General features: G+C 39.8%; 1 protein-coding gene across 1 annotated transcript in view; it reads right to left on the bottom strand.

The window, feature by feature from the left end:
- Positions 1 to 17,188, bottom strand: part of SLC25A12 (solute carrier family 25 member 12) — an 89,994-nt gene that overhangs the window by 36,412 nt on the left and 36,394 nt on the right. The window contains exons 5-11 of the mRNA XM_072121735.1: positions 16,047 to 16,186; positions 13,971 to 14,117; positions 11,553 to 11,691; positions 11,048 to 11,141; positions 10,754 to 10,838; positions 1,563 to 1,647; positions 730 to 882 (exon numbers count right to left, since the gene is read on the bottom strand). Of these exons, the coding sequence (XP_071977836.1) occupies positions 730 to 882; positions 1,563 to 1,647; positions 10,754 to 10,838; positions 11,048 to 11,141; positions 11,553 to 11,691; positions 13,971 to 14,117; positions 16,047 to 16,186 (843 nt within the window). The remainder of the gene's footprint in view (positions 1 to 729; positions 883 to 1,562; positions 1,648 to 10,753; positions 10,839 to 11,047; positions 11,142 to 11,552; positions 11,692 to 13,970; positions 14,118 to 16,046; positions 16,187 to 17,188) is intronic.

The following is a 17,188-nucleotide window of genomic DNA, read 5'->3' as shown; positions in this document are numbered from 1 at the left end:
CTATGGACACATGTTGTGCAATGCCAATGTGCAGAAACTGAGTGACACAGCAAAGCATGTTAAAGGGGATTCCAAGAATTTTATAAAAATTGTTGGGGCCGAAGCAGGGGTGGGGAAAAAAAAACAAAAGAACAGAAATATCCCTCATCTCATGGGTACTTCTGGTCTTCTGTACTTGCTCCCATCTAGAAGTTCCTCAGGGGTCATGTAAAAGCTTTGGACAAGCCGTGGACTCCTTGGACCACTAGGCGTCACTTCCTGTGATGTCACAGCTAACATACCCTGGTCCTTGGATAGGCTCTATCCAGACACAGGTGCTGAGGACCGGCGGTAATAGAGCAAAATGGGAATCGGTCGCCACAGCAAGGTGAGTACATTTTGTCTTTTTATGCGAATCCTGTCCCAAGCAGTTTTTCAGAATTCCTGCAGAATTCATCCAATGCAAAGGTCAAGCTTTGCCCTGTTTCTGTTATAGAACTGTTGTTAGAATTGCAATTGCGGCATGCATGCTGCCACCATATTTAAGGCACAACACAAATGGTTATGTGATTCATTAAATAGAGTCAGGGCACATGATTGACAGACCCTCCAGTCATATTTGTGCTGACCGCAGACTGTGCAGTGGACCCCATGCTCTTCATACATTTCAACCATATCCAACAATGGTATAAATGAATACAATAAGTAAAAAGGTAACATAAACATGGGCCTTGACAATAAAAGACTTGCCTCTGTAAAGTCCAAAAAATCCCTCGTAGCGCAATACTTTTTTAAAGCAGTCAAAGCTGTTCTTATACATCAGCTCTCCAACAAAGGAGGAACGTTGGTTTTGCATCCGGGTCTTCACAAGGTCGATGGGGTAAACGGCTGTAGCTCCCACCGCTAGACACAAGGTATAACAAGCATAGGCGTCAGTGATACAGCAATAAGCAGGTTAATAAAAGTAATATAGGTGTACTAATGGACAATATTCTACTGATAATCTCCAGTAAAAGGCGAAAGACAACGCCCCTCCAGAACGGCAAATCCCAATTATATCATAGGGACTACAAGAATTTGGTTGTAAAACTTAAAATTGGAAGTGAGTGTATTAAAATTACTTCTTAGGCCATAGATGTTATAAGAAACTATTTCTTACACTGAGTTTTTTGAAAGTCTAAGAACATAAAACGCATTTCTATAATTTACATCTACAATTCTACATTTAATTGAATTTCATTATATTTTTCCTTCCTTTTAATAATCCAAATTCTCCTTGCTCCTCTCCTCTTTCATCTCTGGAGTTTTTTCGCTTGTACTACGGCCACCACACATAATTAACAAGAGTGGAGAGGACTGTATCCGGAAGTACCATGTTATTATGGAAGTCCTACTCTCAAGACTGTCTGGAGCCAGAGGTGGCACTGGCGTACTGACGGGGCCTTGTGATCATGGCCAAAAAAAGAGAGAAAAAAAGCCCTTTAGTTTGTGCTCTATTGAACAATGCAATGCACCTTAGCAGATCTGTGGCGCTCTGCAGAGATTATATTACATTAACCCAAGCATGCAGACATATCACTCACCTCCAGCAATTGAGCCCAATGTGAATCTGTAAGCAGACTCAGCAACCTGGAGCCAGATGGGCCGACCTATGTCACTGTAGGATTGCTGTAGAAGACAATATGGAAGAGTTTATGGGGGGAAAAAATAGTTTTGCAGAAAATCAATCCAAACAATAGATTTTGCCACAGGTTTGGCATAATATGTACATAGGGGTCTCTACAGAAAACTATGTCTTACTTTGTGTATTGTACATAGAAATAAGAGAATATACATTTTTATAATTATGCATTTCTTTAAAAAAAACTTCATCATGAGACCTTAGAGAGGTGTTTCCTGGGCACAAACAAGTTGTGACTGTCCTGAAGATGGGACTTGCTTTCTGATCGGTAAAGGTCTCAGCAATGGAACCCCCTCGAAAATCATGGGTCCCTTGTATGCCAAGTGAACAGAGAAGCCGTTTGTAAATGCGATTTGTTGCTCTAGTCATCTATATGGCACGGTGCTTAACCCTGAATGAAATGGCAGGGTTCAGGTCCAACATGCTGCACCATTCTTTTATAGGGTGCAACGGACCCCCGTTCTCATGATCCGTAATATTAGTGATATACTTCACAGCAGCCTTATGGTCATAAGCAACAATTGACATGACAAATTCATTGAGGTCGATGTATAGTAAAATAAGCTAGACATATATAAGATAGAAAAAGATAAGCTGTGACATGTAAGGGGTTGACCACTTTCAGCAGATAATTGATATGGTATGTGTAAGGAAAAGTTATACAACTTTCCAATATACTTTCTGTATCAATTCCTCATGGTTTTCTAGATCTCTGCTTGCTGTCCTGCTATAGAAAGCTGTTAACTTCCGCTGGATAGAAATTGGTCCATGATCATATGAGGTCACACAGGTGCGCGGCTCATTAGGATCACAGAGAGTAATCAGAACTGCGTGATATAATGAGCCGTGCACCTGTGTAGGTACGGAGTTTGCGTACCTGAGAGCTGCCTGGTTGATGTGTGCAGAGACTTTGCACATACGCAGTTCGTGCCGGGGTATACTGCTCACCCCGCAGGCACAAGGTTTCTGTGCGGTGATCCGACGTCATCCTGAGATTTGACATGAAGTGGGAGGGGAAATAATTGAATCATCAGCTCTGGGGGTCAAGCAGAGAATTATCCTAATGAGGAGACAAGCATTGGGATTTCCCCAAACTTGACTAGGACTTTTGGGAAAAAGCCAGGTAATCTATAGAAGGGGATATTATGGGAACAGAGGGGATCTGAGCTGTCAATCAGGGTGTCATATAGTGTACTATGAAAGTCTATTCACAACTGTAAAATTCTGACTTCTGGTGACAGGTTCCCTTTAATGATCCATCAGTTTTTTTTTTTAACAAACAAAATAAGTTGTTTTCCCATTTGGAAAATAATTTCACCGACAGTATTACTAACTTGATCCCAGTGACTGTGAGGGACATTTAGAAGATAAATCCAAAATTCTTTACAAAAAGTTGCACGGAAAATACAACCAAAAGGTACCTTATTACAGTTTCCCAATAAAATAGAATTTTTATTAAAGGAAACCTACCACTTGTAGTGGCAGGTTTCCGATGGCAATACCGGGCACCAGCTCAGGGTGAGCTGGTGCCGGAGCTTATTTTCGTTAGTGTTTTAAACCGCGGTATCGCGGTTTAAAACACTTTTTAAACTTTATAGCCGGCGCAGGCAGGTACGCGCTCGGCGCTTACCGTGCGCGCGGCTACATAGGAAGTGAATGAGAGCTGCGCGCATGGTAAGCGCCGAGCGCGTACCTCTATGCGCCGGCTATAAAGTTTAAAAAGTGTTTTAAACCGCGATACCGCGGTTTAAACCACTAACTAAAATAAGCTCCGGCACCAGCTCACCCTGAGCTGGTGCCCGATATTGCCATCGGAAACCTGCCACTACAAGTGGTAGGTTTCCTTTAATAGACAAAAGAATAAAACAAATGGATTGTAAAAGATTAAAATTACGGTAGACACTACTTCGGGACAAATAGGAAGAGGGACTCCGCTACTCCCTGCCCGAAGCAATTTTAATCTTCTACAATCTGTTTGTTTATTAAAAAATGTTATACTTTATTGGCAAACTGTGATAAATCAGTGTACTTTTTTTTGTTGCATTTGCCGTGCATTTTTAAAATAAAATTAAAAAAAAAAAACACATTTTCACCCACAATTTCATCAGGGTGCCTTTAGATTTTCTTTTTATCATATATACAGGAATGAATACAGTATTTTTCGGACTATAAGGCGCACCATCAATGAATGCCTGCTAAAACGTCTAGGTTCATATATAAGGCGCACCGGATTATAAGGCGCACCTGATTATAAGGATGAATGACCGGCAGGTGGCAGACCTGTGCACAGTTCAAAGCAGCTGTTGTCTGTAAGTAGGTTCTTATATAAGGTGCACTGGACCATAAGGCGCACCTTTGATTTCTGAGAAAATCAAAGGATTTTTTGTGCATCTTACAGTCCAAAAAATACGGTATATGTATAGGAATGTATATTAAAAATTAGGAGGTTAATCTTAGCGAGGATAGAATTTCAGCGTAACTACAGTCTTAATATATCGCTATTAATACTCACATCAAACATCACATATAGGAAAGTGAAGGTTACATGGCTGCTCTTTAAATCAATGTGATCTGAGCGATGACAGCTCCTTTACATACGCCCCACTAGTTTTATCAGGCCGAGTCAAGCTTGAAGAGTTCAGCTGTAAGGGAGTTCACTCAATACGGACATGCTGCCATCAGCGCAGCTCTACCCTGGCAAAGCTTGCTCCAGCACTTGCTAACTAACAAAGATAATTGCAAAAGTTCAAAAGGCCATGTATAATTATGTTTTCAGAGAGGGATTAAAACCTGCTCTCCTGATGATAGCTGTAGAGTTGCGGTGTCACTAGCCCTTTGTTACACGGTTTTCGTAATATGCTTAACCTCTCACTATAGGCACAGAAACACCCGCTAGAAAACCCACCGAGATCTTTATCTATGGTTCATTCATGTAATCGTGGATTCTGCTCTTGGAATTAATAACATATTTAACCCCTTAAAAGACCAGACAGGAAAATCACAGACACTGGAGATCAGGCATCATATTACCATATATACTCGAGTATAAGCTGGGTTTTGCAGCACAAAAAAATGTGTTGAAAAAAAACTAACTCGGCTTATACGTGAGTCTCTGTACGCACCTTTCCGACGCCCAGTGCTCCGTCTCCGTCTTAGGGTCCCTCTGCAATGCGGGCACCCACATAATGAAGTCGGCCGCTTGCTTGGCACAGGCCGCGGTGCACACACAATAATGTTGGAAAGCCAATGATGTCTTAGTGTTTGATGAGCCAAAGATGGAGCACCGGAAGAAAGAACAGGAGCTGTGGGGGGTTGGCTATATACTAGGGGGCATGGGCTGGCTGGCTATGTACTAGGAGGAATGAGCAGGTTGTCTATATTTTGGGGGGGCACTGGCTGGCAGAGTATATTCTAGGGGGCATGGGCTGGCTGGTTATATACTGGGGGGTTATGGGCTGGCTAGCTATATACTAGAGGGCATGGGGTGGCTGGCTATATACTAGGGGGCAAGGGGTGCCGGCTGGTTATATACTGGGGGGGGGACTGGCTAGCTATATAATGGCTGGAGTATGTGATCAATGCATTTCCCATCCTAGGCTTATACTTGAGTCAATAGGTTTTCCCAGTTTATTGTGCTAAAATTAGGTACCCAGGCTTATAATCCGGTCGAGTTATACTCGAGTATATACGGTAACTGCTGGATTTCTCTAATTCTGCTTATTCTAAAAAGGATATTTCATACCCTACCTCAGGGGGTTTGGTTGTGTAAAATCTGGTTACAATGTCCCTTTAAAATTGATCATATTTATCATCCAGAATAGAAAACCAGGTGGTTTAATATTAAGGCCAATTAGTGTGGTAGAAGGGGTTTTTAGACCCTTCGAGGACCCTGGTCCACGTACAAGCCTCTGTACCTCCAGCACTATTAGGTTTCTGTACAAAATGCCAATATTTATTTCAAGCTTGATAAAATCATGTGCATTGCATATAACAATCTATCAGTTTCTGCATCGTGTCTTTTTCATAATGGATCATGACTAAGGTGCAACGCCTAAATCCGTAGATTATTTTGTGGGATGTACACAGTCATATCAAGCTACAAATAAAGATTTGTAATTGGTACAGACCCGATAGTAATCAATCGCTGCACCATCCCCCAGTCGTCCAGCTCACGTTGATTAGTCCTTTCTGTACAGTTCATGCAGCTCTTTTATGTATGTCAGCCAGTCTGCACCCAGCTTTCCCAAGGTCCTGAATTTTACAATTGTTTTTTGAGCAAAACCACTCAGTTCAGATATGTTTCTGCATCAGTGTCTCTACAGCTATGTATGTTTGGTTCACAATGTGGTGGGCTAAAACCAATTAATTTAAATGACAATCTAGTGTGTGAGGAATGTCCTCTATCCCACCACCATAGGAGATTTGAGCATATCCCATCTAAAATATGCTATTGCTAAAGGGTAGCCTTACACATACAATAGTGTCAACCAAGGGCTCATGAAGCCAAAAAGGATGTTCCTGCATCGACCTGCTATCTACCACTACTTCAGCAAATTCCTTGTAAAGTACCAACAGTCAGTTTTTGGTTTTGGGCTATAGTATTCCTTGAAGTATTTTTGAAGGCTTAAAAGACAATGCAGATTAAAAAATGCAGAATATCTGTAGCCGCACATCCTACAATAAGCAAGACTGTCTCTTGAAGTCTGACTTATGGCTGCCTGTGACTCGTGAGGGTGATCTGCTAAGGCAGACGTGCCGGTTTCTTCATCTCTGAGGAGGATCCCCTGTTTTAGGCACACCTGTTTATCTTTATCCCTTTCAAAGACAATTCCCTTCCTCGTAAGCTTCCTCCAGTCACACAGAAACCGGAGGATTATACTCTACATTGTCTGAAATCACTTTCTTGGCTAAAACTTCTATGCTGGTAAATACAGTAATTTTCTTTGAAGGATACGTCTCTTGTCCAATTTAATAGTAGCAGATAAGACACAATGTTTAGTTAGCTGAATTTTGGTGTAGATCAGTGGAGCCGGTGGACTTTTAAAACCGCAAAAAAAATCATAATGTAAAGCATCTGGAAAGAGGTCACACGAGGAAATAAATAAATATGGCAGGTGACTTACATCAATGAAGAAGAAATTACTAAAATTTATCTTTCCTGATTACACTCCAGTCATGTCTTTGTTATACAGCTGGCCACATGTGGTCAGATTCTGACATCTGATCAAGCTAACTTGCCACTGTGATGTAGCAGAGCTGGATTTCTTATTTAAAGGGACTGTTTTACCATCCTCCCATTGACTGCATTGGAGCTTTGCTACCCTTGACGGATGTGTTGTACCCGAGGTATAAAAAAAAACAAAACGCATGCACAAATAGTCTAATCTGTAATGTCTTACTTTATTTGTATATGTCCCCTTTGAGTTGTAAATCAATACGGTACATGATGGTGATCTATAAACAAAGATCATTATTATTATTAAAGTTGTAAGAGGGTACACATACCCTGTGATTGTGTAACATATTGTTGGGCGCTTCAATAGAACCTGGAAAGGGTAGCCATGACTAGACTATGTTTACACTTGGTTCGTGGTTTCCATTTGTAATGAATCAATGCATTATGGGAACCATGATGCCACCCTCAAAATGGGGTACTTTGGACTTTGTTGTTTTTTTTTCTCTTTTCCTGCCATAGATGGGGATACATGGGGCCAATTCCAGCTGCACCAAAATAACTGGTTCCTGCAACTAAGAAGTAAATAACTAATGCACTGCCCCTAAATACTACGTAGCCAAAGCCACCATCCTTCCAGAGAAAGATGATCTTGCCATGGCACAGGTAAATCCAACTCTGGTTCATCTAGTCAGGGACCCCACTAGAGAGAGACCCACTTTTCCTATCAATAGCCATTTTATTCAGCAATTGTACTCAACTAGTAGTAATCAACCTTACTCAGGAACTCCTGTTTAGAAGTAGACAGGCTGGATGCACTCTACCAAGGACCAGCCTACCAGGGGCTTTGAGGAGCACTCCTTCAGTCCAGCCAAACACACAGAAGCATGGTCCTCAGACGGCGGTTTTGTCTTTTGTTGTTGGTAAGTTTGTATTATGTAGCAAGTTCTTCAAGAGGCATGCCTTTTTGACAAATGTGGTGTTGATTAAATGTAAATTCCACGTGGCAATGCTCAAGTGAGAAAATTACTCCCCATGGCAGTCTAGTAATAAATCCCTAGGGCAGGGTTTGCGTTGCGTTTTGAAGCCTCACTAGAGGCTGCTGTGCAGGGGCTTGCCTATTCGCAGATGCATTTCCACTGATACAAGCATCATTGTAGGGCTCCATGCTGCCCTTGAATTGTGTCTCTTAACACAATTCAAATGCCATGTGTGAACGCAGCCTCAGAGTGCCTGGAGTAAAGCAATACAAAAATTTGGAGACCGAAGTAAGTCTATATATGAGGTAAGACAAGAGTGAAACCACTGTAGCAGAAGAGGAGACACAGCTAGGCCGCACTTCCTCACTATGCCCTCACCGTAGTTAATCTTTACCATCAACCGTACAGGGAAGATGGGGGAGAAGGGGGGACGGAGTTAGAAATTCTGCTTCTTGAATACAGTAATTAGGTTTGATTAATCACCGCTGTGACATTAATCAGTCTGGATTCTCTCTCAGGCTTTGCTCAGACACCTAATTTTTGTGCCCCAACAGGTGTCTCATAAACGCCTTTCAGAGTGGCAATATATAGAAGGCATCAGACAGTCAACAACCACGTGATTCTGTCAGTCTTCCGACATGTCAAAACAGCACATCGAGGTGCGCCACACCGCCATACGTGAACATCGTATCAGAGGAAAAAAATACTATAAGTTTAAATTGATGTTATGTATTTTTTAATCTGCTTTTAAAGGGGTTCACCAGCATATTAAAATAGATTTAAAGAGCCCTATTTGGGGAATTAACATAAAAAAAAGTTTAATCCAGTTCAGTATTGAGACACCAGTCATTGCTTGTCTTGACAGTCCAATACTGGCCTCAGTGGATAACGGTTGAGGACATGTCTCAGCAGTCACATAATGTCACTGATGGGTTCAGATCTCTTCAAACAGCACAAACTCTGGTCCATGGTCATGTGATGTTATAACACACAGATCTGATTACTCTTTGTGATACTAATGAGCCGTACACCTGTGTGAAATCACGTGACCATAGAAGGTTCTTTGCCCACAGGAAGTAAACAATGACACTTCCTGTAGAGCACCAAGCAGAGATCTAGAAAACAGGGAAGAATTGAAAGTACGGTATATAGGAAAATTGTATAATTTTTTATTATGCAAACAATATAAATTATTTGCTGAAAGTGGACAAGCCCTTTAAGGCCTTGTGACTTGGTGCAAAGGAACTGCAAATACTGCTAGTTACTTGGCCGCACCATCTCACAATATGCTACACATTATACTTGCTATAAATGTGTAAGGTTGCCAATGAACCGTATCTGCTTGCGGCCAGGTTGCACCATGTGGGGACGCCCTTATTTAAAAGCAACGAGCTGCAATCATTTAGTTCACTTTGTTCATCAACCTTAGTACTATTCGTTGTTGGACAATTTAAAAAAAACAAACTAATACAATAAACAAAAAAACAGAAAATTGCAGTCCCATAGAATCAGTATGATCATAGCCTGCTGGTGTCCCAATACCCAAAGGGCAGGGATGTACCTTATTTAGGAAACTGTTAATGTTATTATAAAGGAGTCCTAAATCCCGGAACACTTAGTCCAGTATGTGTACATCGGGGTCAAAAACGGACAGATAGGCGCCAACGAGTAGAGAAATGCATAAATGTATTTCTCGAACAAAGGATTACACGTTTTAAGGGAGAACCTTCCCTCTTCTTCAGATCCAAAGCCAGTCCTAGGGGAGAGATTCTGGTCCTCGTGGGTGCCTATCTGTCCAATTTTTTTGCCTCTTCCCTGATTAAAAAGATCACACCATGAAGGAGCTAATAATGTAGATGCTTAACGATAACCTTTCAGAGCAAAATCTCCATTAAATATTAAATTCTTCAGACTATCTAACCTGATAAATTCCACTAGACCTGTTCTAACTTGCTTTAAAATCTGCCTGAAAAAAATTTCATTGTAGTCATTCTGCTCCTGAAAACACTCTATGCTTCATGTCCTACTTTGGATTCCTTAAATAACTTTTCCTGATCATAATAAAAATCTTTTTGTAAAATGTAGGGAGAGAAGGGAGCGGGAAAGAATGAGATTACATTGTGGTGTCATTTGTCTCTGTTGGTGGGCCTGCGAATTTCAGTGCGGTGACATTCACCAGCCTGGAGCGACAGGTTGTGAGCAATTTCAAAATAAGCTAGAACCCGACTTCCTGAACATCTGTTCCTAACACTTCGGCAGCGCTGAGCACTGGCAGGTATGCACTTCATTTAGGAGAGGCATTAGCCAGCAAGGGGGGTGCTGGCAGCTTAAAAGATTAAGATATCTTTTATCAGAGTATACATTTTTTGAAAAAAGAAAAAAAATTGGGAATGTTCCCAATCTAAAGATCAAATAACTTGGAGAACCCAACTTAAATATTACACATTTAACGACCCATCGAAATCGCAAGAAATCGTGTAGTATTTTATGAGCCATGCAGGGCACATTTTATAATGGGAGGTTCTGGTCTCGGGAAACCCAATGATTGTTTTATCTTTGTGGGAACATTCTCACTTATGGGGACAGATTTTTCGTAATCATCCATCGAAATATCATTATGTATTCAATGGACTGATGGATTATGAAAATTTTTCCTTTTAATTTTGTTTTTTTGTTTTGCATTTTGTACCGTAACACGGCGGCAACACATCGGCGCTCACCCCCTCCCCTCTCCAAAGAGAAACATGGGGCACTGCGCCGTATTCCAGGGAAAGATAGAACATGTCCTATCTTTCTCCCGGCTACAAAACGCCCATTGCCGTCTATATGCGCTGTATAAACCTTGGACGTATATACGTCCACCAAACTGCAGTGACAATGTAGCCTTTGTGTTTATTTGGGTATATTCTTATTGCTAGATGCTGCTGCGCCTCCACCTACCTGTCTCTGCAGTTCTGCCAGGTTGTAAGGTAGCGCTCCTTCCTCTAAAGGTGCTATTCTTTCAATATCTGTAAGTGTCAGACGTCTGCAAACAATAAAAAAAATGCATATAAATAATTTGTTCCAAAACTGCACACAGGTAAAATTTTGAGTAAGGTGAGTAATAAAGGTTTTACGTTTTTATTATAAAAAAAGATCTTTGTACATAGTCGATCTTTGAATATAGTAGAACTTCATTCACAACACTGGTTGCATTATCTATTTCTAGAAAGAGAAAATTAGCATAGCACTTACCCAGTGGCATTGAATAAATCCGAGAGTTGGTAAAGAATGTCAATTTCCAGTGGAGTGATCTGTCCAAATTTGTTTGCCGAATTAGCAAATTCCTCTACAAAATACAAGAACACCATTTAGTATTATTGGTCTCTATTTTTATTAAATGGAATATATTAGTATTGTAAAATCTACTTTATATGTCATATTTATCAAGTGAACATTAATAATCATTAATAGAGGTTACGCAATATGTAAAGTTGTGATGTATTCATAATCTCCACAACCCTATGAAGGAAGAACCAATCTAGTAACTGCAGAATAGGCAAAACAGTAAATTATTATGGTTCTCTTCCAACAAAAGATTCCCGCTATTGCGGTTTCTTTTATTATGTTAACCCATTGTGATCTTGATTAAAAACAGTGTTCTTTGCTGGACATTCAACACTTACAACATGTATTCACTACTAGTTTGAGGTCCACAATAATACACGAGGAAGAAAGCAAGAATGGAAAACTATAATACCTTTTGTGACCTCCATGTCTCTTCTTGATCCTGCTAAAGTGCTGTATATCTTTCGTACAAGTTCCATGTTATTGAGCAAAGAGTTAAAAGCATTAAAGTAGGAGAAGCTAACTTGGTGGGAGATTGTTCCCCCTGCAGCCTGCAAAAAAATTAAAAAAATTAAAAAAATTGATGATCAAAAACAAAAAAGGGTTTCTGTGGTTACAAGTATGACCAACCGTTTCAGCCTTTTATTCTCCTTACAGAATTCTACAAATATATTTCATATAGTTACGTTACACTAAATTTTCTATTCTCAGTTCAGTGTGTTGCTTAAATATAAAGGCAGGAATATGCACTGATTACTTGTTGTTACTGGTAGTGTTTCGAATATATGGCTACAAGGGCATAGCGGGGGTTGGCCAAGGGTATAAAATCCATAGCAAAATCCGTATAAATGTGTTATATGCTGGTTTTGTACTAGAAGGGAATTCTGAAGTAGAAAACTAACTAACTTATGCAGATCTGCACCTGATGTTAATTTCCGTGCACAAAAAGCAAAAAAACGAATCTGTGAAAACCGAATCGGTAAATCTTTATCATGTGCAAGAGGCCTTAATACAGTCTAATAAACTTTTACCATATATACTCGAGTATAAGCCTAGTTTTTCAGCACAAAAAAAATGTGCTGAAAACCCAAACTCGGCTTATACAGTACTTGAGTAAAAAAATATATCAAAACTCACCTTTCCGGCTTCCCCTGCGGCTGGCTATATACTGGGGCAAGGGACTGGCTACATACTGGGGCAGGGGGCTGGCTATATACTGGGGGATATGGGCTGGCAGGCTATATAGTGGGGGACATGTGCTGGCTATATACTATGGGGCAGGGTCCAGCAGGCTATATAATGCATTTCCCACCCTCGGCTTATACTCGAGTCAATAGGTTTTCCAAGGTTTTTGTGGTAAAATTAGGGGCCTCGGCTTATACTCGGTTCAGCTTATACTCAAGTATATACGGTAAGTAAGAAGCCATACTTAAATTGTAAAGTGTTTTTAGATTACAGGGGGGTAGTAACAAAGATCAAGACTTTCAATGCAGTACTGGGTAGTCATGGTATAGAAGAGGCCTCATGAACCAACCAGTTCCAGGTATTGTTGGATCCAAGGAGTTGTCTTATCATGGATAAGATCACCGGCACCAGCATCACTTGAAAACAACTGGATATTCTTACAGCAACTATACAGATGAACGACTACCCGCGCTATATTCGGCCAGCTCAAGTCTGGTAGAATGGTCCCTGCTCTTGAAGTGTCGTTCTTTATTATGGTTCATACCTAGTGGACCACTATGCGTCCACTACTTTGACTACTTTCATGAACAAACCCCTTTAAACCAGATAAACTTTTTGCCATGCCACTTTCAATGTACCGTATTTTTTGGACTATAAGACACACTGGATTATAAGGCGCACCATCAATAAATGCCTGCTAAAACATCTAGGTTCCTATATAAGGCGCACCGGATTATAAGGCGCACCGGATTATAAGGCACACCTGATTATAAGGATGAATGACCAGCAGATGGCAGACCTGTGCATAGTTCAAGGCAGCTGTTGTCTGTAAGTACGGTTCATATATAAGGTGCACTGGACTATGAGGCGCTGCTTTGATTTCTGAGAAAATCAAAGGATTTTTTGTGCGCCTTATAGTCCGAAAAATACGGTAGTACATTTAGATGGATTTATCACAAACTGGCTAGTGTCCTGTACTACTTTTTGAAATCTTTTTTTTTTGCTCCATTTGGTTCTATCCTTTCTGGTCATACCCTTCCTATACAAATCTTTTTTTCCTCTGGTCTATGCACTTCCATCTTCAGTTGGGGACTCACCACACCATAGGTGGGATTTTTTACCAGGTTGTATGGTTTATTGAACAACATTTTGAGACTTATTTTGTCACAACTGCTCAACCAAAACAAAAAAAAGTCTCAAAAAGTTGTACAATAAACCAAACAACCTGGTAAAAAAAAATCCCACCCATGTTGTGGTAAGTCCCCAACTGAAGATGGAAGTGCATGGACTAGAGGAATTAATAGTTTTGTATAGAAAGGTTATGATCAGTAAAGGACAGAACCAAGCAGCACATGTGTAGTGGTAGAAGGGTATCAATGTACAATTTGGTACATGCAGATAGTGGGATCTACTTGTGTTGCTATATTTTTTCGAGGATTGTAGTCCTTGTCCCACCACTTGTAGGTAATATAAGTGGTGGGATCTGACCTGTTTAACAAATCACAAAGATACACAACTTACTAAAAGAGAAGCCAATTAACATTGATGTTTGTTTTTAAGCTTTTTTAGGTCACATTTTCTTAGACTAATTAACCACTTTTGTGAATGCTGTGTTTTGTTTTTGAAGATGACGTCTTCTACTTACAGAGACAAGATTTTCTTCTACAAAAGGTGTAAGCATATGTGACCGTATAGTAGCCATAATATCGCTGAAGTCCAAAGCGGTTATCAAGCCAGATTTATTTTTGTCCTTTAGAGCAAATGCCTGTCGGGCATGTTCAAGCTGCAGCTCCTAGAATTCAGAGGAAGATGAAGTTATTATTAGCTTATTGTCCATCAACATGTCCTCCAACATGATATCTTTCAGATGCTTAAACTAAACAGACACTCCCATGTCTACAAGGTATCATATGAAGAAAAAAATATATATATTCGACCCTTTGATAAAGAAAAATATCCTGAAACATGGAGAGCCGTGCATGACTATAGAGCCACCTTTGAAGCATCTCTATATAATTTTCTTCATCCAATGTTCTTGAGACCTTATTACTGGTACTTTAGATGGGCTGGTAATATCACAAAAGCTCCTTAAAGGGGTATTCTCATCTGGGCATTCACATTTAATTGAATTATTTGCCATACACATACCCGTGTGAAGATAATTTCCCATAAATGTAGCCATAAATAATATAGCAGACAACCACAGCACTCTTCCACCAGTGGCCAGACATTTGGTATTGAGCCCTTCCCAACCACTTGGATTAAGAGATCATAGCCACAGGACGGCTGTGGGACATGGTTTTTTGAGCAATCTCTCCAGCAGCGGTGGACGTATCCAAGGACAGCTGTCCTCCATTACTAAGGGAAAATAGGACTACATTTATGGGAAATTATCTTCATACAGGTACATTTTCTTAATAACATCCAATTGAAGAAATGTATGTATACAGCAATTGAATTAAAGGGGTTGTCCCGTCCACAGGCCTAACTTACTGATTGGTGGGGGTCTCAGTGATGCGACCCCCCGGATCACGAGAACGGGGGTACGGAGTAGCCTATCTAACCCAGAGATGACCGGAGCAGCCGGTCGCGCATGCGCGGGCTGCCCAATTCATCTCTATGCAAGTTTGTAGGGCCTAACTTGCTACGATTGGACAACCCCTTTAAATTAAAGGTCAATGCCCAGACGTGAATACCCCTTTAATATGGTTGTTTCTGACAATGTGAAAATTAACATGGTTTATGCTTTTAGTTTAATCAGCATTAAGATCTCTACAAGGGGCACATTAAATCATAGTTATAAATCATAGTTATATGACAGAACAATAATGATGATGTCATTTACATTTATGAAGTTCTGTCATATTAAACACATGCTGAGATAAGAGCTCTCTTGATTTATTCAGGAAGTTTTTTGTAAATGCCCTTTTGCTGTACATATGTTTAATTTAGATCTAGCTTATATTTCCCAAGTGAAATGGGATGTCATAATGATGTATGCTGGTGCATGTGTGCAATAATTCCTATACATTAAATCAAATTTTCAGAATTTTTTTCAGTGATTTGAATTTAACCTTTACATAAATCAGTAGTAATGTTAGCATTATTTGGGGTTTTTTTTAGGTGTGGCCTATAAGGAGGTAGTAGTGCCCATCTCCTTCTCAAATTATCCCATCCATTCACACGCCATAAAATCATCTATGTTTCATGGAGAACACACCACCATGGAAGTGGAGGGGCAACTAAGTTCCTCAGACTCTCTTAAAGGTGCAAATACGGTTCAGATCACACCTGTGTAAGGGTTTTCCATTACACTTTTATGAGGGCATAACAGAAACAAGGAACAGACGGTAAATATTAAGTCTCCTATTAACTTTCCGTTCCCCTTTGACTCTCATTTAAGGAAGGATGTCTTCTGTTATAATAGGGGAAAAAGATGCGGCTTGCTGCTCTATTTTTTTCCACTATTTGATGACGGAACCTGTGGAACAAGGTGTGAACTGAGCCTAATATTGCTTCTGGCTGCAAAAAAAAATAATCTAAACTTTTTTGTTCCCTAATACATTTTCCACTTTGTTAGTTTATACTTTGCTTTTCATTATTATAAAGAAAATACAAAAAAAAAAATCACTTAACACCTAAAAAGTGTACACTAAATAATACAACTTCTAGAAATAAAATATCCCCCTTCAACTTTGTCATAAAAAAAAAAAAAACTTACCTGTAAGAATTCAGTGAATTCTAAGTAGGAAAGCTGTTTTTTCCGGTTGTGCCCAAAGTGAAGTCTGATGAACTCGCAATCCCAGTTAAATGGGATATGGTGATGAATGATGGTTTGTCCAAATATTTCCTTAACATTCTCTTAAAAAAAATAAATGAGCAAATCAGATTTTCTCTTCACAGCCGGAAGGTCACCAGCAGATATTGTGTAGGATATGGGGATAAAATTTCACATGGTCTCAGCTAATTATACAGGGATTAATGGTAACACTGCAGGATTCTAGCCATGTAGATTCATTTTAGGTATTTACCCTGTTAATCCTTATAATAAATCATAATTCTTAAAGGTTTTCAAATTGTAGAGAACCTTACAGCGCAAATCTCAAAGGGTCTTTAAAAACACTTTCCAGATCATCTATGCTTTGCTCATTGCAACCTGTCCTTTTAGTGGCCTATAATTGGAGGAAAGTATGGCAGTTCAATAAAGCAGTTGCTGAACATGCTCCCTGCAGCTCCATATGGAGTCACAAAGTGGGCATTCCATTATCGTAAAAGGACTCTCACCAGATTTTACATTAAACTTTGAACCCTCTCAGGTAGGGTATGGACCATCCTTTCTGGCATTGCCTCATTTATGTGAAATCTCACTCATTTACCTATATCTCCTTTAAAGTTATATGAAAATGAGCAAAGAAGAGTTACTTTTAGAGGCTGAATGGGGAGTGTGACATCAGACGCCCCTATATCCAGTTTTACAATATCTAGAAACATGCATCTTATTAAATATAAGAATCTAATCTTTCTGATGGCATACGGTTTGTGGTTCTACGATCTAGAAAATTTAAAAATTAGGCAAAAACTAGATTTTTATCTGCAGCTTGTATTTCCAACTTGCCAGTTCTGTAGATCACAGATCCACAAGCCTAATGCAATATGATAGATCAGTTTCTTATATTTAATATGAAACAAAAAAATATTTCTTCTATATACTCGAGTAGAAGTTGACCCGGATATCTGATAGCGGATGCACCTAATTTACCACAAAAAACTGGGAAACATATTGACTTGAGTATAAGCCTTGGGTGGGAAATGCAGCCACTACTCTTTAATAAAATGTCCAGTATTATTCCCTCATCAAAATGT

This window comes from Engystomops pustulosus, chromosome 8 (genome assembly GCF_040894005.1).
Source record: "Engystomops pustulosus chromosome 8, aEngPut4.maternal, whole genome shotgun sequence".
NCBI classification, from domain to species: Eukaryota; Metazoa; Chordata; class Amphibia; order Anura; family Leptodactylidae; genus Engystomops; species Engystomops pustulosus.
This window is presented reverse-complemented; position numbering and strand designations above follow the sequence as displayed.